General features: G+C 42.8%; 1 protein-coding gene across 1 annotated transcript; it reads left to right on the plus strand.

Moving 5' to 3' along the window:
• Window positions 1-1,193: 1,193 nt before the first annotated feature.
• Window positions 1,194-24,378, plus strand: slc1a4 (solute carrier family 1 member 4; the record flags this gene model as incomplete). Its single annotated transcript, XM_079280008.1, has 8 exons — window positions 1,194-1,699; window positions 9,037-9,079; window positions 13,058-13,123; window positions 18,840-19,006; window positions 19,191-19,424; window positions 19,775-19,969; window positions 20,072-20,206; window positions 20,809-24,378. The coding sequence occupies 8 exons, from the start codon at window positions 1,194-1,196 to the stop codon at window positions 21,044-21,046; spliced, it is 1,584 nt and encodes a 527-aa protein (XP_079136134.1). The 3' UTR covers window positions 21,047-24,378.
• Window positions 24,379-26,183: the final 1,805 nt, after the last annotated feature.

The raw sequence follows: 26,183 nt of genomic DNA on the forward strand, positions 1-26,183 counted from the left end.
AATAATAATAACAACAACAACAATAAATAAAAGTATATCACAAAATGTAAAAGACAGATGCAAGAAACAGGTCGATTAAAAACCTTTCCAGCAGACCCGGAAGCTGATTGTCGCTATCGCTCTTGCACCTGTCAAAGGTCAGGTGCAAGAGCGCCATCTCGCTCATGTTACTACAGCGCCATCTCGTGGTTAAATACCAGAGGCGCAACGAGCATTCACACGGATTCATGTGGACAAATCTAAATTCCACATTCCATGTATTTATCCGTGCTTATACCTCAGAGAGCTTTAACTCTCTACTCTCTAAAGATAAAACTCTTCCGTCACCCAGAAACAGGTGGAAGGAGCGCGCAACAGCGGCCACGAGGAGGCCCAGAGCGCTGGCCGTGGTGCTGACAGCCCCCTGTACATCCATCGCTCCCCCTCTGTGGACCTGACAGTGGAGGCCAACCCTCATCTCGCTGGGACTGCTGTGAAAGGGCAAGAATCTGTGAATCAAACCGGGTGAATCGTTTGTTTGATTGACGGTCTTTGTGTCGGCTTCTCGCACATCATCTTGCAGAGAGCTGCTTATCATGGCAGCGTTATTGATCAGATGGCTGCTGTAAAGACCAGCACTGAAATGAATGGTCCAGCTGCATGAAGTAGGCCAAGAGAACACCTTCCACTGCAACAGAGAATCTACACAAGAAAATGTGTCTTTTATGTTGAAAATATAGCTGCAGGATATTCCAGGAATACCCAGGGGAAGAGGGAACTCATTATTACTCTGATGCATTTGGTAACTGAGATAGTGTGTTTTCATAGATTTTTTAAATATGTATATTCTTAATTTGGGCAGAGAAAATGAAGAGAACTGTCAAATGTTTGAAGTCTTCTTCTGCTGTTTTAATCATCACATTTACTCAGAAGTGGGCCACATTGCCGGAGACCCCTGGCAATCTCCCCTACTCTTGCATCATTTGCTCTCGGTAGAAGCGCCGGTTTTCGTGCGCATGTTCCACAGGCTGCCCGTGTCGTCGCTCGCTCGCCATTGGCTCCCCACTTCCCTCAGCCTTTCACGCCGGGCCAGCCTTCCCACAGTGTGTGCCAAACGTGCGTGTGCATCCAACCCACGCTGTGACTCGGAACTCGGACTCCCAACGCGCTGTTCTGAAGAGAAATTCAATTTAAACAACAACAAAAAAGAAAAGATGGAGAAAAAGAGCGCGATCAACGGGAACGCCGTGCCCAGCTCGGCGGCCACCGACCGGGTCGTGGAGCGGGGCGCGCGGAGGAGCTGCCTGCAGAAGCTGGCGGAGTTCCTGAGGAAGAACCTGCTGGTGATCATGACGGTGTCCGGCGTGCTGGTGGGCGTCGGGCTCGGCATGCTGGTCCGCAGCATGAGCCTCACCAAGGCGCAGGAGACCTACTTCGCCTTCCCCGGCGAGATGCTCCTGCGGATGCTGAAGATGATCATCCTGCCCCTGGTCGTCTGCAGCCTCGTGTCCGGCGCCGCCAGCCTGGACACCCGCTCCCTGGGGAAGCTGGGGGGCATCGCGGTGGCCTACTTCCTGGTGACCACGCTGATCGCCTCGGGGATCGGGGTGGCGCTGGCCTTCATCATCAAACCCGGTGTGGGCGCGGGGTCCCTGAGCCTGGGACTGGAGACACTCAGCAGCAACAAAGAGACCACCGACTCCTTTTTGGATCTGGCCAGGTATAATGCGGCAACACGAATCATTTATAACAACATGATACTGATGAATAAGAAGCCGATCTGGTGGGATATTCTAGTAGTTTGTGTGTGGGGGGGAGGGGGCGGTTTTACACACAGTAGCGGCTCCACGCATGGGTCATCCGAGGTGCGCGCTCAAATGTACTGGTCTTTACTTGTGTGGCATGCAGATGAGTGTGACATCGCAGAGCAGGTCACCGTAGCCCGCAGTCGTTCTGAAAATAAACACACAAACGCCGCCGAACGGGGATGTTTGTTCGGCCAGAAGAGGTGTGAGCTCAGTGACAGTCAGTCGATCGTCAAACTAAATGAACCGCTTATGTGTTGTGTCACTCCTTAGTTCAGAGTGGATCACAGCCGTTCACGCGCTCATAAATCAGGCAAAATCTGTAATCCACGTGTCTGTAATTCCATCTCTCCATAACGGTATCACGAATAGCGCTGCGACTAACGATTCTTTTTTATTATCGATTAAACTCGTTTTTCTCCCTCGATTAATCGATTCGTTTTTCGGCCTTTAATATGAGAAAATGGTAAACAAAAAAAAAAATGTCGATCCGTTTCTTTCTAAGCACAAGAGTCCTCACAAGTCTTTGTACACAAATCAAAGATGCTCAGTTGACTGTCATAGAGGAGTAATGAGACAGGAAGTTATGCTTATTAATAACTAAGCTCGAATCAGATTTGTCTCCAAAAAGTACCCAACCCAATTAACCAATTGTCAAAATAGTATGCAATTCACTACGTTTTTAAAATCGATTAAAGGAACAGCCTGTAGAATTTAGGGGGATTTATTGACATTATTTGATATAATATTTATTGCTGGGCAACAATTAAAATATTTAATCGCATGGATTTTTTGAGATTAATCGCGATTAATCGCATTGTTATGGCAAAGTTCAATAATGAATTCAAAAGCAGTGTATTGCGCTACTTTTATTTTAAAAGTACTGCTATATGAACAAAAGGGCAATAACATTTGGTTCACGAGATGCAGGCAGCATGTTTCATACTTAATGTGAATATAATTCATACTTTGTTGGCATCTTATTCTGAAAACCGGATGTTTGTCTGCAGAAACCGGATGTTGTCTCACGTTAATCTTTCTGCTAACTTTCAAAGTCCTTCGTTCGCTCCCGATCTGTGCCGTTCAAATGCGTTTACCGTGAATTTCAGCATATAGGTGCACTAAAATGACTGACTATAGGATGTTTGCTGGCTTTTATTCCACTGTTCTTGTCATCCTCTTGTTGTTATGTATATGTATTGTCTCTTGTCTTTCAATGAAAAAAATAAAAAATAATTATAATAAATTTAAAAAATGCATTAACGCGAGATAAAATAATTGTCGGCGTTCATTAATGAATGCGTGAACGCGAAATTAACGCGTTAACTTGCCCAGCACTAATGATATTCATAACTATGATTTCATTCGTGTATAATCACCTGAAACTACAAATTGTTATGTTTTCCTTATCCTTAAAATTCAAACAATAAACGCGACGCAGTCGTCTGCAAACTGTATTAGTTGGTGCTGTTATCTGCTCAGCTCACACTCGGCTACTGGCTGAGGTCAATGAGCCCTTCAAATCTACTTGGCGGGTCCTCTTCACAGGGTCCGCCATGTTGCATTGCCATGTTGCATTGCCATGTTGCATTGCCATGTTGCATTGCCATGTTGCATTGCCATGTTGCATTGCCATGTTGCATTGCCATGTTGCATTGCCATGTTGCATTGCCATGTTGCATTGCCGTGTTTTTAGCCCATAACGGACAAACCAAACACTGGCTCTGTAGAGAGATTTTGCAAGATAATATTTTTCTTCTGAGAAATTTGAGTGAGGATGTGCTTGTTATGATCGATTTAGGTAACGTGATTGTTTATCACGATATCTTGATGTATGATATCATCACAATCATTTCTCATTGGAAGACGATACATTTTCATATGGAGCTGTGACCCAGACCTAACTGCAGCTCGTTATATTTTGTTGCATGAATGATCAGCCCTTCATCACAGACTCCTTTCCAGCGTTCATGACCCTTTGAACTAGAGCCGGGCAATACATTGATATTATATCAATATCCTGATACAAGACTAAGTGTCGTCTAAGTCTTGGATACTGTAATATCGCACAGGTGATGTCTTCCTGGTTTTAAAGGCTGCTCTACAGTTAAGTGATGTCATTTTCTGAACTCACCAGACTGTTCTAGCTGTGCTATTATTTACCTTAGTAATTATACCCACATTACTGATGATTATTTATCCAAAATCTCATTGTGTAAATAGTTTATGAACGCACCAACAGTCAACCCTACAAAATCATCGCAATATGGAGGTAGTTGACTTTCTTCATACTCAAATCCTTTCCACCACATGCAGCTCAGTCAGCGCCGGAAAGTAACAAATTAACACAATTTGAGGTATTTTTACTTTTCCTCAAGTAAACGACCCGAGTACGTCTCCCACCACGGAGTCCAGCATGCAGCTTAAGGCGATGCTCTTCTTCTTGCTTTGCCTCCCGAGTGGAAAAGGAACAAGGGCATTGCGGAGCCATTTCAAGCTCTGATTGAGTGGGCACCATGATGTATGGGTTCTATTTGTTTTACCTCTGTTTTTGGCTGTGTTCAAGTGGCAGTTTCTACTTTTCCTGTCCAGAAACTTCCAGGTCCTGGCTTGTTCAGAAAGCCTGTCCAGGAGGAGCTACGGTGTGAGGGAAAGCTGACAGCTGTTGAATGAGCGGAGTGTATTTTAAGGAAGGGGTAAGAGGTGGAGGGGTACAACCCCAGCAGCACCGTGAAGTACAAACTGAACACTGGTCTGCTGCAGTCAGCATTCCTTATCACAATAGCAGGTGGACGGGCTGGTTTTACTTCCCAGTCTTATATTTGTAGTGCTGACGAGTTGCTCAAAGCATTCCAGGAAGGATTAGACCAGCACAACTCTTGTGCTTAATGCTGATGAATTTAGACTGATAGTTTGGGGTCTTTAAGATCATTTTCATCCACTGAGGTTAGAAACAGCAGTCAGGGCATGGAAGTGTTGAACCTCGGCGGAGCTTCCTGGACACGATGCTCAAGACCAAATATTGTCTTTATCAGTTGCTCCTTTTCCCTGTGAGAGTTGTGTGAGTCTTCTGTCAACACATTCTCATTTGTTGGACAAACAGGTCTCAGAATTCCCAGAATTGAGCTTTTATATGAAACTGGAGAAAAGAAGAAAAAAAACACTATTTTTAAACATTATTCCAAGGTAAACTCTATTCTTTAAAACATTCTTCCCACAGCTATCTAATTTCTTCATGAACTTAAACAACTGATCTCTAATTTAAAAAGATGTATTTGTATTGAGTTTACTTGTATTCAAACGAAACACAAAACTCCATTGCACGAACTCTGCAATAAAAGATCCACACTCATACCAGACACACATTCCCTGCCAGTGATGGAGAAAATTTAAAAAAAATCATTGGACGAATGAACCCAGACTGTTCTCATCCACTGTAATTTGTTCACAACCAACGTAATTGTGAGCCAACACGCGCAGGGCTTCCTTTAAGGTGGTCACGTTTTATAGTATAGAGAGCGGCAAAGCCAGCGTAGGGAGGAAGTCGGGGTGATCAGTGACTTATTTTATGTCACTTTTGTTCGGTAACTTACTTACTTAACTTTTGACAGCTACTTTAGTTACGTAACAAAAATAAAACATTTTACGCAACAAACACATTTTAACACAAACAGGACTTTCACCCAGGAGACCGCTGTTCGTTGCGTAACTTAAGTCCTTAACTAATCCCAGTGATGTAAATTAGGTAACAAACATATTCCGCTGTTTGTTATGTAACTTACATCCTAAACTAATGCTAAGTGATGTAAGCCTCATAATAAATAACCTTATTTTACATAACAAACATACTTATTTTGATGCAAACACAGGACTTTCACCCAGGAGACCTCTGTTTGTTACGTTACGTATTTTCTTAACTAATACCAGTTACATAGTTACACAAGAAACATACTTATTTTACACAACAACCGTTCTTACTTTAACCAAAACTACGCTCTTTTCCTCAACGTGACCACGCACTTTTGTTGCCTAAACCGGTTCTGCCCTGCAGGGGCGCACTGATTGCTCATGTTGCCAGACATTTGTAGGGGAACGCATGAAAAATAACAAATAACTTTTTGTAAGATATCATACAAACCTGTATGATACGCTTGTGAAACGCGTAGTTACAATCATGGTAAATAACGTAAAACAATTGAATTAACGTGGCTTTTCTCTTTGCTAACAACAAAGAAAAAACATTTCAATAGCTAGAGAAGGATGAAATTCTATATGACAATACATTTCTTAGTGTAGAATGAATCTGAATTTAGGGACATATGTCCAGCTGTGAGAGAAAACTCCTAAACTGTTGCAATAAGTGTTTGACTCAGAATGTATAGAGCCAGTAAGTCACAATCACTCCAGACCACATTAGCTGGAGAACCCGCTTCTGCTGCCTTTAATTAAAAGGAGCCAATGTTTGGCTTCAATTAATTAGTAAATCAAGTTGTTACATAACAGCTTTAAAAACCAGTCCGCAGAGAGGAGGCAGCGGGGCTCCTGGTGGGAAAAAGATGCCAGCTCTCAGCTCTGGTTTCCCAGAGTTAATCCAGAATCCTCACCTCGCTCATGTGACACCAGGGAAACCCGATTGCCCCCACGGAAAGAAGACTAGTATGAAACCTAGTGCAAGAATTTAACCAAACAATTGTGTGGATCATGGCTGCCTGCCAGAGTGGCCAGTGTGGCTGACATATTGAACAGTTGAAGCAGCATTTGGCCCTGGTTTGAAGGCAGAGCTGACAGGGGTCATGGGATTATGGACTGAATTGCGTGTGTCTGTGGTCTGGCCATGGGAATAGATGAGAGCAAAGTCTGTAATTCTTTGCACAATACAGTGTGGCCACAGTGGATAAAGTTACAACAAACACACTCATACATGGAAAAGGCCTGCAGGCTTCCAGTAATCCCTGTATGCTTATTTTACAGTGGTGAAAATAAACTCAGCTTGGTGCCTTTACAGAAAAAATGACAAGGAAAAAGTTTTCTTTGATGGATTTATGAATGATAATTGCTTAAAGGTCCCAAATCATTTATTTTATTTTATTTTTTAGGTCTCTTACTTTGGTCCAGATTGAAATATCTCAACTGATGGATTGCCAGGAAATGTGATACAGACATTCATGCTCCACAAAGGATTAAGAAAACTGACTTTTCCTCAAGACATTTTGGGTGTTCTTGTCAAAATGCCTTGACAACAAAAGTTCTAATTAGCAAATGTTAGCACGCTAAACTAAAATGGTAACATGGCGAGCATTAAAGGTGCTGAATTGTAAAACTCGAAGCATATCTACAGCCTCCTCTCAGCTCTTAACATGGCGACGGGTGAGCCGCAGTGCTTACAGCGCTTACAGCGCAAACAACGGCAACAGGGCCACATATAAAAACAAAGCCCGAGTAGCTCAGATACCAACACACACACAAAGAGAGCAACTTCCCTCTAGGCTCAGGTAGACATTACTCCACTCAATCTTTACATAGCACAGAGTTGTTTGCTGCTAAGTCAATGCTCTGAATATGTTACAGTGAACCTTTAAACCTGACCTGAGTTTAACAACATTTGCTGATATATAACATTTCTTTAATAGCTTTTACTTTCATATACTGGAAATTTGACCTTCCATAGGCCTAGTTCTTCAAACACCACAGCCTCTACCTACCGGGGTGCTCAATCGCCTGTGCTGTCATGGGGGAAAGAACCAAACGTTGCACATCATATGCATGGAAATCGCAGCCTGGCAGCCGAATAACGCCTCAGCTATTAAATAACTTGTTTTGTTGTTGATAACGAATATGCGAGGACATAAATACCCTTTGGCTGTCACGTTAAAATGTCAAGTGCAAGAACACATACGATTGTATAAGCTGAAGAACAATAAAAGTATGTTGAACGACTTCCAGGCGATAAGCCACGCCCCCTCTCCGGCAGCCGTCCAGCGCGATTCACGCGAATGAACACAAATGGTCCCCGGCGAGAGCGGCGGCGCGAATGACGCGATTAACGGTGTGAACACGGCATCATGCATGGTTCGTTGAGTGGTGTCTACACAACAGCAGCATGTTTCAGCCTGTTTCAACTTTGTTCATCTTGACATTTGGTTAACCTTGATCTTTGGTACAACTGCTTCACGCCCTGTCAACACTGTTTTCATGTCTTGGTAATCGTCAATAACATGATCTGTCATTCATTATAGAGTAGAAGTGCAAGCATGAAACCTCTGTGGGTGTATAGACACCAAATACAGCAAATGTGGCAAAACTCAACTTTTACGAGTCAAAGTTGCAATTTTGCAATAGATTATATGAGATTACTCCTTATAATATATAATTCCACGAGAGAAACTCTGTTTGCAAAATAAATCAATTATCATACATTTTGGTTTTATTTTCTTGTTTGGGGAGTCACAAGCTGTAAATGAATTATGTTATGTTCAAAGTATTTGGCTGACTTGACTTCATGAATGATGAGAGAGACAGCTGTCCATGTATAAACTCTTTTTAAACATCCAGAATATATAGAAGTCCTTAAACTCCTGAACAAGCAGAAAAAAAACAACCCTGTCTCCGACAACATTATATTCCCATACAACTAAACTGCACTCTCATTTAAGTTTCGAGGGAAACTTGTTTTCTAAATGTTGGTTGACATCGGACACAACCATTATTGTACAGGTGAAAACCTGTGTTTTTTGACCCATCCACCACCCTCACCTCCTCTCGACATGGACTTCTAGACACATCACAAGAAAACGTAATCCACAAGAAAATACTTTGCACTCAAAACGTAGTTCAATACTCAACTTCGTTGTATGGGAAGGTAATATTTAGGAGAAAGGGCTGTGAAAAACACAATAGCTGCAAATGAATACAGCGAAACGTCCAGGAATATCTCATCCCAGTAAAGAGCTTGGTGATTTGTTTTGATAAAAGATGAACCAGACAGTAGCTCAGTGCCAGAACAACTGCTCTGTCAGGGAATTTAGGGAGCATTGGACTTCATGGAAGGTCCTGGGAGAAGAGCCAACGTGTGTGATGACAAACCAATCCTGTGCAAAGCTAGGTCCTGGAAGACTTTGGGCTGCTGTTACTTTTAGTTTTTTTGAACAAACCCCAGGCTTAAATATTACCAAAGTTGTTCATCAATTACAAATATCAAACAGGACAAAACACATTTTCTGTTGCGCTAACTCATTTTCTCTTTCTTTCTCAGGAATTTATTCCCATCGAACTTGGTGGCTGCTGCTTTCCGTTCTGTGAGTGCCTCACACCCTATTTCCTCACCACACCACATTGTCCACACTTTCTTTCCCACTAATTCCCCTTTTTCATCACCACATTCAGTCTGTTTCTTCTGTGTCTTGTGTGCACTGTTGATCAGAATTTATTTCACCATGCGGATGTTGCCCCACGTTCATTTACGGCGGCAGTAAATCGGCGCCGAGAGCCTCATAAGGCCTCTTAATGAGGAGACGTTCAGAATAGAGACCGCTGCTCTCCCCTGCTCGCCAAAACGCTTCTTTTCCTTCTCCCTGACCAGCCGTTACCATGGCGAAACCATTCCAGCCAGCCTAGCAACCTGCCTCGCTTCGCTGCTCTTGAACGCGGCCCGCTCCGCTTCCTAGAATTATGTTCACGGCTGTTTAGGCTAAAAATAGAACCAGGAAAGTTCAATATTTGGGGATGCAGTGATGTCACAATGGCTATGCACATATGAAAAGCAGGGTACGCACATGTAACAGAGTTAATGATTCCACTTGCCATCCTGGCCATTGGTTGCTAGTATTACTATATTATTTAAGTCAGGGATTCCCAAAGTGGGGTGCGCGCACCCCTGGGGGTGCGCGAGCTGCCTCTAGGGGGTGCGCGAGAGGAAAAGTGTAATGGCGGTCTGACGGTGTAATAATATTAAATATTAAAAAAAATGTAATTTTAATTTAAAAACTGTCAGGTGGGACATCTGAAGCTATCAGTCGTAAAAGAGGAGAGGGACAGAGAGAGAGAGAGGAATCGGAGGCGAGGGGAACGGAGAGGTGCAGCACAGACAAATCGGGAGCACATCGGCCCATCGCGGAGTCAAGGTGAAAAAAGAGGAAACGAGAGTGAGCATCAGACTGGGAAAAAAAGAGGAAATATGATGAAAAGTATGTGTGTCTGGGCTTCACTTGGATTGGCAACGCAGATTCCCCAAAGCCACAGTGCGTGGTGTGCAGTGAGGTTCTGGCTAACAGTCTGAAGCTCTTATTTACGTCGCCACCTGAACACCAAGCATGCCAGTGCAAGTCAAAAGCCCCTTACATTCTTTATATCGAATCATTGGAGGAGTTACAAAACAGCCAAAACAGCTGGAGTCTCATTCATGTGTTGGTCTATAAATGACGCACTACGGGCTTCATATCTGGTTACAGAATAGCGAGAAAGGGGCTACCGCACACAATCACTGAAGACGTGAGCTTGCCAGCTGCCAGAGAGATGGTGGAATGTATGATTGGGGAGAAAGAAGCAAACAAGTTGGACATGATCCCGGTGTCCAACAACACTGTGTCGCGCTGCATCGATGCTTTGTCCGAAGACATCCTGGCTGCATTAGTCGCTCATTAATTGTAAATGAAATGTGATAATCTGCCTCTGAGCCTGTGCGTGTGTCCTCGCATCCTGATTGCTCTTTAAAAGTGACGCCTTGTGTCACTGAAAGTTATTGAAACTTTGTTGCAGTGTTTCAGGGCGTTTTCACACCTTCAGTTCGTTTGCTTTGTTGCAGTTGCTCCTTTGTTCGGTTTGTGTTCACACTGCAACATTTAACAGCGGACTAAATCTTGTAAACAAATGCCACGCGCGAGCAAACTGTTCTCTCATTGGTCCGATTCTTATGCGGCTATAAAGGCTTAAAAGGCTCTGTTGCTTCTTTTTTTTTTTTTTATTGGGGGGGGGGGGGGGGTGCGCGAACCCGGTCAGGATGTAGAAGGGGGTGCGCGGCCTAAAAAGTTTGGGAACCGCTGATTTAAGTTATTGCTAATCCTTATCATTTTCATATTATTTCCTTGTTTAAATATAATTTACAACGTATCATTAGTTCCCCATGGAGACAAGTGGGTTGTGTGTAACAGCGCCCGCTGCTGGCTGCTTGCAGACTCTAGTGGTGCGCCCAGCTTTCATGAACTAGTCTGAAGCAAGCTGTTTTCATGGTAGGTTGACCTGTGACAAGCTCCGTTGTGAAACATCTCATTCGATGTCTGATGTAGATATATATATATATATATATATATGTATATACATATATACATATATATATATATATATATATATATATATATATATATATATATATATATATATATATATATATATATATATATATATATACATATATATATATATATATATATATATATATATATATATATATATATATATATATATATATATATATATATATATATATATATATATATATATATATATATATACATATATATATATATATATATATATATATATATATATATGTATATATATATATATACATATATACATATATATATATGTATATATATATATATATATGTATATATATATATATATATATACATATATATATATATATATATATATATACATATATATATATATATATATATATAGAGAGAGAGAGAGAGAGAGAGAGAGAGAGAGAGAGAGAGAGAGAGAGAGAGAGATATAGAGAGAGAGAGAGAGAGAGAGAGAGAGAGAGAGAGAGAGAGAGAGAGAGAGAGATAGAGAGAGAGAGAGAGAGAGAGAGATATCTAGAAGTCCCTTTTTATTCGTATAATTGTTTTAATTTATAATTTCTAGAGCAAATGGTTTTAACTGATTTAGCATTTAGCATGAGTAACATGCTAACAACAGTTAGCTTAAGTATTTGTCCCTTTTGATTTAACAGTGTGCCGGAGCTTGTGACCACAACGTTGTCTATGAGAGTCACTGAAGCTGTTCTGTCTTTTACCAGGTATATTGCACTGAAATGTCATTTTATTTACATGTATAACTAGTCTGAAGCAAGCTGTTTTCATGTGTTCCGGAGTTTGTGACCACAACGTTGTCTATGAGAGTCACTGAAGCTGTTCTGTCTTTTACCAGCTATATTCTGTCCGATGAATAAACGTTTGGTTGGAGCCATCAAAAGATATCGTGTCCTGAATTAAACACAATGCAATGGAGAGTACGCAACTGCTACACACACAGACACGTAGTCACACACACTCACACATCCGGACCGTTTGCCTCAAACCCGCCTAAAACCAGGCAAGTAGATTGTAAACTCGCAAACAAGCCAGTGACTTCTCACAGGGAGAGGAAATGGAGTTTCAAAGAGCAGCCAGGTCACAGAGTTCAATATTCACCCCCACCAGCCAGCCTATACTGTGGCAGAGCTCCTGTGGAATTGGTCCAGCTGTGGATTAAACCAAGAAAACAGAGGAGAGGGGAGATTAACACATCATGACAAGCAGCTAGATGCTTAAACAGACATTCAAACAAATGAAGTGTAAGATTTAGTCTATGGGGAAGGCTGTCTTTTTAGTTTTATGACTGTAATCAGGTGCTGTATGTCTCTGAGTGCCTTAGTATGTTTAATGAATCTTTAGCCTCATTTAAAGTCAGGTCTGTCAAGATGTCAGAAACCTTTATCACAGAGGGCTTTTTAAAGAAAGGCAGGGAGGGGGCATTGTTACAGTCCTGGTTGTCTCTGCTCATCAACTCCATGCACAATGCGGCGGTCCTTGTGAGAGCAATGTACAGACGTTGGCAGCCGATGACACCAAGCTTAGCAACATTTGAAAAATCCACTATGCACATCTATGCAAACGGTATTTGAGGAGGCTTTTTGGAAACTTCTCAACCATCAAAAAAAAAACTATCCATCACTTGAGGTTTTCACTTGACAGAATTTAAGTGCTGCTCTGATGGAAATTGATATAGTGGTTTGACAAGAACCATGTCTGTGGCTTAAGTACAGAGTTGGAGCTGCGAGGCGATTAGCTTAGCTTAGCCTAAAGACTGGAAGCAGGGGGAAACAGCTAGCTTCGCTCTGTCCAAAATGTGTCTACCACCGTGACAAGTTCTCACTAATAAACACGCGTGGAGTTGTGAGCTTGGACGAGTTTTGTTGTCAACGCGACAATGTACTGAACAAAAACGCGTGACTGAACACCGCCCAACAAAATTAATCACAAGCTTTCCTTCCCCTTATGTTGCAGTATGCCACTGACTACAAGATGGTTGCCGTAGGGAACGACACCAATGGGACAACCCTTTATCAAAAGGTATGAACTGGAAGCATCCCATGCATACAGTCACACACACAACACACATACACAGTAGTTTTGCCCTGTGCCACTCAGTGGCAACCTCTGGTTCTGAAAAGTGGATCCAATGCAGAAGTGCCTTAAACCTGCATTCTTTCTCATGGCCAGCAGATGGCGACTCCTCTGGTTGCAAAAGGAGGTCTGATTGTGTGGAAGTCTTTAAGTCTCACTTGATTTATTACCTCAGTAAACATTGTAAACAGGAGCGTTTAGGGCGTGGCTAACTTGTGATTGACAGGTTGCTAGCGCGGCGTTGTCCGGTCTGGTAGCTATCTGTGTTTTCGTCTTTGACCTTTAATCTTTGAATAGTGTGTTTTTCAGTTCAGGGTATTGGTCGCCTAAAAATGTATTTGTCTACGTTCAGTTGTACTTAGCTCCACTTCCTCTAGTCACTTCTATTTGCAAAAATAAATAAATGCCGACGGCTAAAAACCAAGATGGCAACAGCCAAACTCAAGGCTTCAAAACGGCAGTCCACAAACCAATGGGTGACGCCACGGTGACCTCGTCCACTTCTTATATACCGTCTATGGTGCCACCCTGCAGTTGCCATTTTGCTGACATAGTACAGCTGGGGCAAGATTGTTCACACTTTGAGAAGTCAATTTGATAAAAGAAGACTTGATAAAGCTGTCATAACTGAGCAACTTGTACTTCGTCAGAATTATACAGTGGTGCCATTTCAGTTTTGATCCATTATTTGTAGTGCTTGTTTGGGTAGTGACATAACAGGTTTGACAGTTGACTGTGAAGCCTGGCTCCATGTAACACTATTAGGCTAAATGTAAAAAATATCATCTCATGCATTCGCAGATGGGCTGCCTTCAGGCGTATGCAATATCTTATCATTCTAAAACAGTTCAGATTTGTCTTTACTGACCTGTACATCTTATTTCAATGTATTGAAATTACACCTAAAAATGTTAAATCACTGACTTTGCTATCTGGTTAAACAGGGATGGACACTGGTCTCTGGTTAAACGGTAGAAGTCTGGTGTATTGTCTTGGCTGGAACGACCTTTAAACAAGTGCATAAAGTCTGACAAAATTGTTTCTGTTTTTGTAGTTTGGTGAGTCTTCAGTCAGTCAAAAGTGTTGACCAGCACCCAGGTCTGCTTGACCCACCGGATATCCATTGGGCCTGTGATGAACATAATGGGTCCGTCTAAACAGGGAACGAACAAGGCCTGGCAGAGAGCTGGTTGCAGATTTCCAGGCTGCCACATGGGGCTTATTCAATGCATTGGATGTTGGATCATAGATGATCCTCCATCATTGCAGTTCCCATTGCAGATCTTCTCAATCCATCCCTCCACACTGCTCTAGGCCCATCTCTAAACTGCCTTGACAATCAAAAGTGTTGCACTTCTAATTTGCTAAATTTTGAACATACAGCAAAAAAATCCCTCTACTTCTCCCCAGTGGCTATGGCTCTCCCCCACTGACCCAGTATGAGGGAACAGTTGGGTGATCTGATCTTGGCATTGGCCCATGGTATTTGTCTGCCCCCCCCCCCCCCAATGGCAGGGGATGGAGCTGTGGGAGAGCTCAGAACAATGGCAGGGGATTGAGCTGAGGATTTGTCCCTGTCCTTATTTGTTATCCATCATCCAGTTCACTGAATCCTTCAACTGCCCCCAGACCTGCGCACCTATGCATGCATACTTTGTAGTGAGAAGTGCTGTATAAACTACTGTGGGATATATCAACAGTGTTGTTTGACAGGCCTCCACCTCCATACTGAAAGGCTACAAATGAGGTCCCAGTCCAAGCTTATAGTATGTGTTGCTCCACCACCGTGGTCCAGACCGAAATATTTTAAACAACTAATGGAAGGATTGCAATACAACCTTGTACAAACAGTCATGGTCCCCGTAGGATTAATCCCATGGAATTTAGTTATCCCCTGAGTTGGAGTAAGATATATATCTATTGGATTGTTGGCACAAAATGTGGCAAAGACATTCATGGTTCCTGGACAATGTGTCGTGATGGCTTTGGTGAACCCTGTCTTTTGCTCTGGCCTCCACCATAAGGCAGGCATTTCTGGTTCCGCGTGAAAGTACTGACTACTGATTGCCTTACAATTTGATACAGACATTGATGTTCTCTCTACAGCACACGTGTCAAACTCAAGGCCCGCGGGCCCGTGGACAGGAGAGGCAACAGCCCGAAAAGCGGTTTTCCAACAATTAAAAAAGATCGACAAATAATCCCAAAATGTCCACGAAAAGAAACATTGATGCAGAGGGAAGAACATGTAATGAAAGATGGGAAAGCGAATAGATGTTTGTGCTTCAAGGAGAAAAATGGGTCTGTCTTCTGTGTTATGAGGCAGTGTCGGTGATGAAGGAAGACAATTTACGTCGGCATTTTGACACCAAACACGGAGCTAAATATAGCCTCCAAGAAAAACATCAAATTGTCCAAGAATTAAAAGGCAGACTGCAATCACAGCAGAATATATTCACACAGCTACAGCCCAGTGCATGCTGAAGGTATGTGAGCAGAGCTCCGACCAGATACAGACTTTTACAAATGTCAGTTTGTGAAGAAACACCATCGCAGACCGAGTTCATGAACGAGCAGCAATCTAACAACACAGCTAGCTAAGAGACGAGCAGGTACTTGTATTGTTAATGAACTGTTGATGAAAGCACAGACAACACGGATACATCATCTATCATGTTCATCAGACCTGACTCTCAGTGAGCAGCTCTTGGATGTAGCTGCCATGCAGGACGACGACAGGGAGGAACATTAGTGATGCAGAGAGGTGACAAAAACAGCTTTGAACAAAGTTAATGTCATAACTTGTGTTTGATATTTGTCTTTGTTATTTTCTTTCATAGTTTGATCTTTGATAGAGTAATGTGGGTTTCTTAACCCTCAATTAAAATGATTTATGTTATAATAACAGAAATGTGTTTAAATATCATTTTTCATTCATATAACTGCATGTACAATATTTTTACACTTGAATAAACAATAATCAAATGCAGAGAGAGCTATTTAACAATATGTTAGGGAGAAGTTAGTGATACAGTCTTACAGTTACAACCGGCCCTTTGAGGGCGACCGTGATGCTGATGTGGCCCAGAGTGGAAATGAGTTTGACACCCCTGCTCTACAGGATAATTCGTGGGTGATCTTCTTAAATGTTCCTACATCAGGTCAATTTTCGATTCATCCAATACTTTGCTTCATGACTAAATACCTGCAAAACTAACGATATCGGCGTCAATGCAAATAAGCAAATGTTAGCATGCTAACACGCTGGTAAACAGGCTGCCAGCATGATAGCATTGTCATTGTGAGCATGTTAGCATGCTGACGTTAGCATTTAGCTCAAAGATGCACTGTGCTTAATAAGTACAGCGAACAGTTTATTTTGAAAGGCTTTCCTAAGCCCAAGGATGGTTTTATTCAAGAGTGAAAATCTTTCATTTATGTTGCACCACTGCTCAATTAACCTGGCTTAGCTGCTAAGAAGCCAGTTTTTTAAAGACTGTTGCTCTCAGTGTTTAACGGTCTTTTCAATGAAATGATGCCCATGTTAAAAGTAATACATCATTTTACCAAATCAAAATCAACAGTTGAACTTTGTGCATGGTGGGCCGCTCACGTTTTGTCTGCTTTTCCACGTTTATTTCTGTTATGCAGTCTCACTGACTGCATAACAGACTACATCAACTTCTGTGTGGAGAATACCGTACCCACCAGGACTGTACGGTGTTTTTCCAACTGCAAACCATGGATCACTCCTGAAAAAAGTCTACAGGACAAAGATGGAGGACCAGCTGCAGCAGAACAACATCAGCGGGGTCTGGAAGGGCCTCAAGGCGATGTCTGGCTACAAAGGGCCCAACCAACACCCTACGGGGGACCAAAAGTGGGTGAATGACTTGAATTTATTCTTTAACAGATTTGATTAGTCATCCACCCCTCCCCCCATCCAGTCCCCCCTGCTGCTGCAACCTCCTTTGGCTGCACCCCCTGTAGATTGCCCCCACTCCTCCACCCCCTTCCCCACAGCACTCGGCTCCCCCCCACACTCCTCAAACACTACACTCCATGACCAGTGCCCCTCCCCCACCCCCCTCCAACAACCTACGGCACACCGCCCCCACCTCCCAGCTTGTCCTTCACAACTTACCACGTGAGAAAATAACTGAGAAAGATCAAGATAAGAAAGGCCACGGGTCCAGACGGCATCAGCTCAAGGCTCCTCAGGTCCAGCGCAGACCAACTCTGCGGGATAATGGAGCACGTCTTCAACTTGAGCTTGAAGCTGGGGAGAGTACCACAGCTGTGGAAAACACCCTGCGTGGTACCAGTCCCAAAGACCCCACGACCCAAGGACTTCAACATCTTCAGGCCGGTGGCGTTAACAACCCACCTGATGAAGATGCTGAGGCTGGTCCTTGTACATCTCCGCCCCCTGGTGAGCTCATCTTTGGACCCACTACAGTTCGCTTACCAATCTGGCATCTGGGTGGATGACGCTGTCATCTACCTGCTACACGGACGCCTTTCTCACCTGGAAAAGGCTGGAAGCACTGTGAGAATTGTTTTTTGATTTCTCCAGTGCCTTCAACACCATCCAGCCTTTGCTTCTGAAGGACAAGCTGGAGCAGACCGGAGTGGACCACTGCATGGATCTTGGACTATCTCACCAACCATCAACAGTATGTGCGGATACGGGAGTGTGAGTCTGACCTGGTGTCCTGAACCAGGACTTTATCGGATGGTGCCAGCGGAACCGCCTCCAGATCAACTCTGGTAAAACCAAAGAGCTGGCGGTGGACTTCCGCCGGGGTAAATGCTCTCCTCCGACACCAGTGAACATCCAGGGACCGGACATTGAGATCGTGAGATCTTATAAGTACCTGGGTGTTCACTTGAACAATAAACTTGACTGGACTGACCACATACACGCACTCTATAAAAAGGGTCAGAGCAGACTCTATCTGCTGAGGAGACTGAGGTCTTTTGGAGTACAGGGAGCTCTCCTGAGGACCTTCTTTGACTCTGTGGTGGCATCAGCCATCTTCTTTGGAGTGGTCTGCTGGGGCAGCAGACGGGAAGTGACTGAACAAACTTATCAAGAAGGCCAGCAGTGTGCTGGGGTGTCCACTGGATATGGTGGAGGTGGTGGGGAGACAGGAGGATGATGGCTTAGCTATCATCCCTGATGAACAACACCTCCCACCCTTTGCGGGACGCCCTGGCAGCTCTGGGCAGCTCCTTCAGCCACCGGTTGATTCACCCCCGGTGTGTAGGAGAGGTACCGCAGGTCCTTCCTTCCTGCTGCTGTCAGACTGCACAACCAGCTGTGCTCCCAGTAGGCCACACAACACCAAAAAACACTAAAAATCTGTGCAATAGAAACATACTGTGCAATAAAAATATTTTAGTATTTAGATTCTTTAGTTATATTTAGTTACTGTGGATCTTGACTTAGTTGATACTCTTACTGTTTATTACTTATTTACTTATTGATATTACTTGTTGCTCTTGTTTTTTTTACTCTGTATCTTGTGTGCTTTGCTGCTGTGATCCTGTGAATGTCCGCACTGCTGGACTAATAAAGGATCATCTTATCTCATTTAAACCAACCAGAGGGCTCTTCACCGTCCCCTACAGTCTCACTGTGTTGTGTGTGTGTTTTTAGGTGCCTTATGGTACCGAAACAGATGGCATGAACATCCTAGGTCTGGTGTTATTTGCCATGGTGTTTGGCGTGGCACTGAGGAAGCTGGGAGAGGAGGGGGAAGAACTCATCAGGTTCTTTAATGCTTTCAACGAGGCCACCATGGTGCTGGTGTCCTGGATCATGTGGTGAGTAGAGTTGAATGCGTGTGGGATAATTCACTGTTATCGATAGTGGTATATTTGGACTGTATCTGATGGTATTTTGTGAGAATACTCAGGATGAAGCAGGCACGAACCATTTGTTACCGTTATCATCCCACATTCCATCCGCTTTCCTTCCCTGTTAATGCTCACCTCTTGCGTCTCTCAGGTATATCCCTTTTGGCATCATGTTCCTGGTGGGCAGTAAGATTGTAGAGATGGAAGATGTGGTTCTTCTGGTCACCAGTCTGGGGAAATACATCTTCGCTTCAATCCTGGGCCACGTCATCCACGGGGGCATCGTCCTGCCCCTCATCTACTTTTGCTTCACGCGCAAGAACCCCTTCAGTTTCCTGTCGGGCCTCATCACGCCCTTCACCACGGCCTTTGCCACCTGCTCCAGGTACGCTGTCACATCACATGGTACCCATATGAACATTTCAGTGATGTAGAAATGACATGTAGCAAGTGATCCAGCCAGCAGGGTATTGAACCAGGAACATTGTGGTATGCGCCCCAACCACTCGACAATCAGGTCACCCCAGGATAACACAATCTGGAGACGGTCGTACAGTCTCTTTAGGAGTCCTTCGCAAAGGGAGTGTCACAAAAAATGTTTTGAATGGCAAAGTAGAGACACACTAGCAATCCTCAACAGAACTTTCTGTTCATCAATTGCAACTATTAATGGTATTTGTTTCACCCGAAAGGCAGATAAAGATAATGCTCTACCTCTCTGCATTTGCTCACCAGCTCAGCAACTCTCCCCTCCATGATAAAATGCATGGAGGAGAACAACGGCGTGGACAAGCGCATCAGCCGCTTCATCCTCCCCATCGGGGCCACCGTCAACATGGACGGGGCGGCCATATTCCAGTGCGTCGCTGCCGTCTTCATCGCTCAGCTCAACAATTTCGAGCTGAACGCCGGGCAGATCTTCACCATCCTGTGAGAAGACAACAGACACAAGAATGTCCCATGACATTTCCCAGCAAGGGGTCAACTTTCTAGTACTATATAATTCTAAGATTATTTTATCATTATTCGTAGGGTGACAGCCACAGCCTCGAGTGTCGGTGCGGCAGGCATCCCGGCCGGCGGCATCATCACCATCGCCATCATCCTGGAGGCCATCGGCCTGCCGACCAAAGACTTGTCCCTCATGCTGGCTGTTGACTGGATTGTGTGAGTAAAGCCACGTGAACCCTACTGAAAACACACGTCTTCACACACACGTTGCCAACATTACAGTTGGGGAAACAAGACCAGGGTTCTCAACTGTTATGCCAACAGGGGGAAACGGAGGGAAACAGTTAAAAAAAAAATAAAAGCCTGTTGTTTTTTTCGCCAAGCAACGTTTGCCAATGTGTTAGTCGAGCAAACAAACACACACAGCAGCAGGTTAAACATTAACAAGTTGAGGTACATAAACACTTTACATCTGTTTCACAAGACAGAGGGTGCAAAAGTCTGGCTGTCAAAAGTCACTCCAGGGTTTATTTGCTCTTGTTGTGGAAGAAAAACATCTGAGCTATGAAGATAAGACACTCGGCCTTGTGCAGTGGGATTCCATGTATTCGCTGGTGGGGGCCGATAAGGAGTGTGTTTCAGTGCTGTCTTTTAGTTTTTTTAATAAGGAAATACTGTACCTGTAACTCCAAACAAGAGTTCAAACCCAAATAGCTTAGAGCAAAGAAAAATGATCGGTAGTGGCTGTTTACTCCAAATGTTTGCCGAAAGTAGACCGAATCTCAGCTGTCCGTCTCTCGCGTCCACTTTGTGTGCAGGGATCGTACCACCACGGTGGTGAATGTGGAGGGCGATGCTCTGGGTGCCGGAATCCTCCACCACATCAACCAGCAGGAGATGAAGAAGCAGCAGGAGCAGCAGCAGGACCGGGAGCTGGCGGAGGTCCGGGTGGAGGCGGTGGCCAACGTCGAGGCAGAGGAGGAGACCTCGTCTCTCATCACGCACCAAACCAAAGCCTCAGCTGCCATGCCGGAAGCCATTGAGTCTGTCCTGTGAGACTCCGCAAGACTTTAAAATTTTTCTTGCCCCCTGACCCTTTTGACCTTTCGGTACTTCTGATGCTGCTGCTGACTGGACACCGTTCTGATTCGGTGTCCTTTCAAAAAACAAGGTCACTGATGGGTTCCATTGTGGGGGAGGTGCCATATAGTAACAGTCTTTTTCTAGAGCATAGACAGTACAGTGTACATTGTGCTGCTGTTGTGCTTTCCAAATTCGGTGACTTGGTCTCAATAACTGGGATTCCATCAAAGAATTTTCACGCAGATTAGGATGTAATGAATTTGAGAATAATTAATTCGGAAAATATTTCCTCAATTTAGCAAAAAAGCTCATATATATTTAAATTTTTTTCGATTAAGGCATTTTGCGATAAACAGTGATGGAAACACATTATGTGTAAAATATCCCTCAAACATTCCCATAAATGTCGTAGTTGTCTTTGTCTGGTGTGCTGTGTGAGATGCTCACGGCCATACGTTTGTACATCATAGCATCGTCAAGTGCATTTCTTTTTTATCTTCAGACAGCAAATACAACGACCAACATTAACTGTAGAACAATAAGAACTCGCCAAATGCCGATAAGCTTCTGTCATAACTTAATTACACGTTCGGGATGCCTGTTCAATCACTTCAACTAAGCTGGTGGAATGTATTTGCATGTTATTTGTTCAGCTCATTGGCTTTACATTTTTTGCTGGATGGAAAGAGCAAAAATGTCAAATCCGAATGAAAAAGGGAATTGTTTGGTTCCAGGTTTCAACATTGTTGTTCGTCATAATCTAGAGAGTTGTTTAGAAGGTGTGCCCAGGCTTTTATTTGCTGACCGTCAGCAGCCAATGTCAAACATTCACCAATGACAGGATAATAATTTGGCCTCTTGCAACCTGTTTCTCTAGTCACACACTGTTCCAGTTGGTGAAGCATTTTAAACATTGGACCATTTGAAACGGTGTGTTTATATGCATGACTTGTTTTATCTCCCCGAATAATCCTGTTAACCCTCGAGTAAACACAATATTGCGGTCATGGTTCTCTCTTTGAGACTTACTATTGAAAATGACCTCACAAAAAAAACGAGTGAAAACACGAGTGAAAACACGAGAAGGCACGTAACTTAACTTGCCTTCGTTTCCCGGCTGATATCAGCATTTTCCAAGCACGCTCCTCTAATTTTGTAACGAAAGCAGTTCATGGTTGCTTTACAATTTGCTCGTTGAGTCAACTTTCAAAACAACTTTTTTTTTAATTGGGCGAGTAAACTGTGCACATTTCTGTGTGTTGGCATCTTTCTTACCAATTTCTTACAAAATACGTTCTAACAATACATTAATGTTCCAATTTATTTATAAAAGTAGCTTCTTTGCTAATTGGTTTTGAGAAATACGTTAGCAAGGAGTCTGAAAAGTAGCTAGTGGTTTGTTTTGGCCTTTATTTGCTAGCTAATTAGCCAGCTAAAGCAAACGTTAACATCAGCTAACTATTGTAGCTCTCATTTCTTGGCTAATGTTTGATTCGCTAATATATATATAAGGTGTTTAGACTTCGTTGTGGTTAGCTGACCTGATACTTAAGTTAGCTAGCGATTGTAACAAACTAAACAGATGGTATGAAACGATTGATTTATGGTGAAAATATCAGCTCCCAGTCAAAAAAAAGGACAGAAATAAATATATCCAGTCCTGTTGAGATAGCAAACAACAAGCTACGTAAATGCAACCCGCTGTTGTTGTCCAAAAGCTGAAGACCTCCAACATGGTGGAGAACCATTTGAAGGCATCTTGATGAGGGTCGTGTATAGAAGGTAACCAACAAGTTGCAAAACTTCCACAAGATGGTTGAGGGTTAGGCATTGACCACGGATGTTTACGGTTGGGATAGGTCATTTGGAAACGAGTTTTGCGAGGGTTTTCGCAACTTGTGGGTTACCTTCTAGACACGGCCCTTGATTAGCTTAGGTTCAGCATTGACCTCAAAAGGTTAAGGTTAGGCACTGACCTCCAATGATTAAGTTTAGGATACGTTGTCGGGCAAGTCTGGCGAGAGTTTTTGCACGTTTTCGTAACTTGTGGGCTACCTTCTAGACACGGCCCTTGAGCTCACAGGATCCTGGTAAAGACATAGTCATGTGACATAATTACAGTTGATCGAACGCTAGTTTGCAGATACTGTTCGTCTTTCAGGAAAACACTCCAGTCTCCCTTTATAAAGAGCAGATATTCAATTTATGGTTGTCAGTAGTTCAGGATTAAGAAATCCCAGCGAATCACACAAAAAAATCAAAGCTTCATCAAATGTTTACAGGCAAAAACTGGACCCAAAATGCACGATGAGTTCTTATCGTACTGTACATTATTATTTTTCGAATCCAGTCTTTGATATTTTTTGATATGTGTTTTAGAGACTTGCATAATCGTAAGAGCCTGGAAGTGTATTGTAATTGCTTTACTGACAACTTACAGCATATTTTTAAATTCAGTCTGTGTGATACATAATTAACTGTGGTTGCTACTGTAGATCTCTCCAAAGGGAACATTGGACATTGCCATTGTCATGGCTTGTTTTTAAAATGTAGATTTTCCCCGGATCTAGGGATAAAAACTGTAAGACTGGGAATTGCACCATGCCATAGCTAACGTCAATGCGGTATTTATACAGTTTGGCATTCAGGAAACTGCCAAATTTCGGATGGTTTAAGCAAAACAAAGTCTCCCTTTAGGATGCCGGACTTGACAGAGAATGGGCCTCTGCTGTCCTCCAGTGGTGACGGGTGTTAATGTGAAAGTAGCAAACTGAGGGTGATGACGTCACATATCCTGGTTGGACCACTTTCGTGTCACAGTTTTACAGCTGGCATGTAATGAAATCTGCGGTAATATTTCCTATTTATTTGATCCAACATTCATGAGGGAACAACTGGTGATGTGGCTGCTCCTGTGATATGACACTGTATTTGAATAGGTGAAGGAGCATCATGTATGTGAACATGAGCCTGGTGCTGCTTTAGTTTTGTATCACGGCGTGTATGTTGACACTGTCCGCCGTAAAGAGGAAGTGAACTAGTATTTCTTGTCATTTTAGATCGAACAGATGACTTTCTAAGCTAACAAGTGCTCTGTTAACCTAAAGATTTGTGACTAGATTCTGTTGAGTATATCTGCTACAATCACATGTGATTACACATGATGTGGTCCATGTATTTGATATATACCGATATATTTGATATTAATTTATTGTAATTGTTTGTACTTTATCCTTTTAACACTTTCTCTCAGTGTTAATTTGTTTATTGTGATGTGATTTTTTAAATGAACACTTTTGCCAGTACTTCTGATAACCTGCTGTCTGCAATGTACTTTAATTCCTGTCGAGTTTTATGTCTTTTAGGAGTAGCTGCTGCCTTGATGTGCCATGTCAATGTGTAACACTGTTAACAGTTGTCTCTTTGCTGTTGGTCCTGCTGTCTGTCAACATTAAAAGTGATACAGTACGTTTTTTCATGCAACCCAAACTAAAAGGCTTCTTGTCTTTGTCCTCTTTATTAATTGGTCGTATTGTTATTCGGGGTGTCTGATTGCATGCAGCTGAATAAAAAATAACTACAACCAGATTAATACGTAAATCTAAGTGTAATTGTAGACATGATGCGTGTATGACCTCAGATAATGTTTTCACATTAAACAGCTTTCACAATTGTGGGCCATTATAATTCATCCCATTGTGAATAAAAGCAGAACCTTTATTATGAACCGGCTCGAGAGTGTATACTTGACCGTTTTTTTTCATAAGCGTGATTGCAGTTCATGTTCACGTCATTGCAAACCCTCGCTCTGCATTTAAAAGCTAGTGCCATGGGCGCAGTGTTCTGAGGCAAGCAACTTTTAATATATATATATTATATTTGTTTCGCATGGTCATACAGTATTGAGAGCAAATTGGTTTTGCTCTCATTACCAAACGAGCAGCAGAGGCAATTTTAGGTTCAACTGCGAAGTTGACCTGTAAATAAGCTACGGTTTACTTTTAGTTTCCATGAGCACTTCTCCAGAGCCTTGCTGCTGGCCCAGCTGCCGTTGTTCACTGTCGGGGTGATCTTCAGGGGCTGAAGCCACTGGACAAAACGCTCCAACTCCAGAAAGCTGCTATGTTCGCTGTACGGGATGCCTGTCAAGAAAACAGAAGGGTTGCCGCCATCATGTCCCCAAACAAAAATGTGCTTTTGAAACATTAAAACTCTTAGATAACTCATATTTAGTTTTTCCTCAGAGGGTTATTTCAAGTGTAGGTCGGGGATAAAAATAATGACAATAATAATTCAGCTCTAGCTGAAACTGAACCTACTATGCAGTCAATCCTCCCACATGTAGAGACGAATATGAGGAGCAGTAGTAGCAGCAACAGCAAGAAAGAGGAGATCAACACAAGACGGAGAGAGAGGGCTCGAACTGGCTTCAGCCTGGCTGACACAAACTGCTGAGGAGAGAGAGAGAGAGAGAGAGAGAGAGAGAGAGAGAGAGAGACCCTCTGAGGCAAATTTGTAATTTTGGGCTATACAAAAATAAATTGAATTGAACAAAAATAGATACCACCCTCATGTCTATGCTAAAGATGAAGCTAATAACTTAGCTTAGCAACAGGGGTAGCAGCTAGCTAGCCTGTACAAAGGTAAACAATTCATCCTACTAGCAGCTCTAAAGCTCACTGATTAACATGTTTATATTTGGTTTGTAGAAAAGCAGCAGTAACATCACCAGTGTTATCTTGTTCTGTTGATTGTAAGGCAAGGCAAGGGAAGTTTATTTGTATAGCACATTTCAACAACAAGGTAATTCAAAGTGCTTCACATAAAACCATTAAAAGCATCAAAACATAAGGCAAAAGAAAAGGAGATTTAAAAACAATTCAAGAAACAATGTAAGAAATAAAATTCAGTAGTAAAAAGTAAAGGAGATTTAAAACATACATACATTGAAACAATAATTGATGTCTCCCTGAGACATTACGCTGCACGCAATCAACCATACACTGCCGCAATTCTGCAATTACTCGCACACAAACCACATCTGGAAAGATCTCTGCCGATCTGCGTTTTATAGTGTACGCCTTGCACGAACTCGGTCCCGGAGGAAATG

Source organism: Melanostigma gelatinosum (assembly GCF_949748355.1).
Source record: "Melanostigma gelatinosum genome assembly, chromosome: 12".
In the NCBI taxonomy this organism is placed as follows: Eukaryota; Metazoa; Chordata; class Actinopteri; order Perciformes; family Zoarcidae; genus Melanostigma; species Melanostigma gelatinosum.